The sequence below is a fragment of the Ziziphus jujuba genome, chromosome 7 (assembly GCF_031755915.1).
Source record: "Ziziphus jujuba cultivar Dongzao chromosome 7, ASM3175591v1".
NCBI lineage: Eukaryota > Viridiplantae > Streptophyta > Magnoliopsida > Rosales > Rhamnaceae > Ziziphus > Ziziphus jujuba.
Window position 1 is genome coordinate 12,872,004 of NC_083385.1, and position 860 is coordinate 12,872,863.

The following is an 860-nucleotide window of genomic DNA, read 5'->3' on the forward strand; positions in this document are numbered from 1 at the left end:
CTACGTTAGTTTTGGAGGTATAACAAAATTACCAGCCACCCAGCTTAAAGAAATTGCTTATGGACTTGAAGCTTCTGGTCACTCATTCATTTGGGTAGTTCGGAAAAGGAAAGAAGATGAATATGAGGAAATTTTTCCAGAGGGATTCGAAGAGAGAATGAAAGAAAGCAAAAGGGGTTTTATAGTAAAAGGTTGGGCACCACAGGTGCTGATTCTGGACCATCCAGCAACCGGTGGGATGGTGTCCCATTGTGGTTGGAATTCGATACTTGAAGGTCTAAATGCAGGGTTGCCATTGATCACTTGGCCTCTTTTTGCGGAGCAATTTTTCAACGAGAAGTTTTTGACTGATGTGGTGAGAATTGGTGTTGCTGTGGGAGTGAAAGAATGGAGAGAATGGGGACAAGAAGGAACAGCGTTGGTAAAGAGAGAGGAGGTTGAGAAGGCTGTGAAGTTGTTGATGGGTGTTGGGGAAGAAGCTGAAGATATAAGGAAGAGAGTGGGTACGCTTAAAGATGAGGCAAAGAAGGCTGTGGAAACTGAGGGTTCATCATATGCCAATTTGATGGATTTGATCAATGAGCTAAGGTCCTTCAAGATGACCAAGACTGTTAAATAACAGAGCTAGCCCATGAGCCCTTGGAAATCGTTTGCAAAAGCAGTTGTTCTGCCCTGCCTTAAATTATCTGCCATTTTTAAATTTGTCATATTGACTTTTTTTGTTTTGCTAATATCATATTGATTTGTTTCTTCCTTATTGCGTAACTTTTTTATGTTGTCATGGAATTTAAAAAAATGAAAGGAAAGCTATATATAACCAGTACATCACATAGCGTAATATGTTGCGCCTATTAATTTCA

The 860-nt window shown here is 40.0% G+C and overlaps 1 protein-coding gene across 1 annotated transcript; it reads left to right on the forward strand.

Moving 5' to 3' along the window:
* On the forward strand, positions 1 to 860 carry LOC132804393 (soyasapogenol B glucuronide galactosyltransferase-like). Its single transcript, XM_060818692.1, has one exon. It carries the CDS (start codon positions 158 to 160, stop codon positions 617 to 619), a length of 462 nt encoding a protein of 153 aa, XP_060674675.1. The 5' UTR covers positions 1 to 157; the 3' UTR covers positions 620 to 860.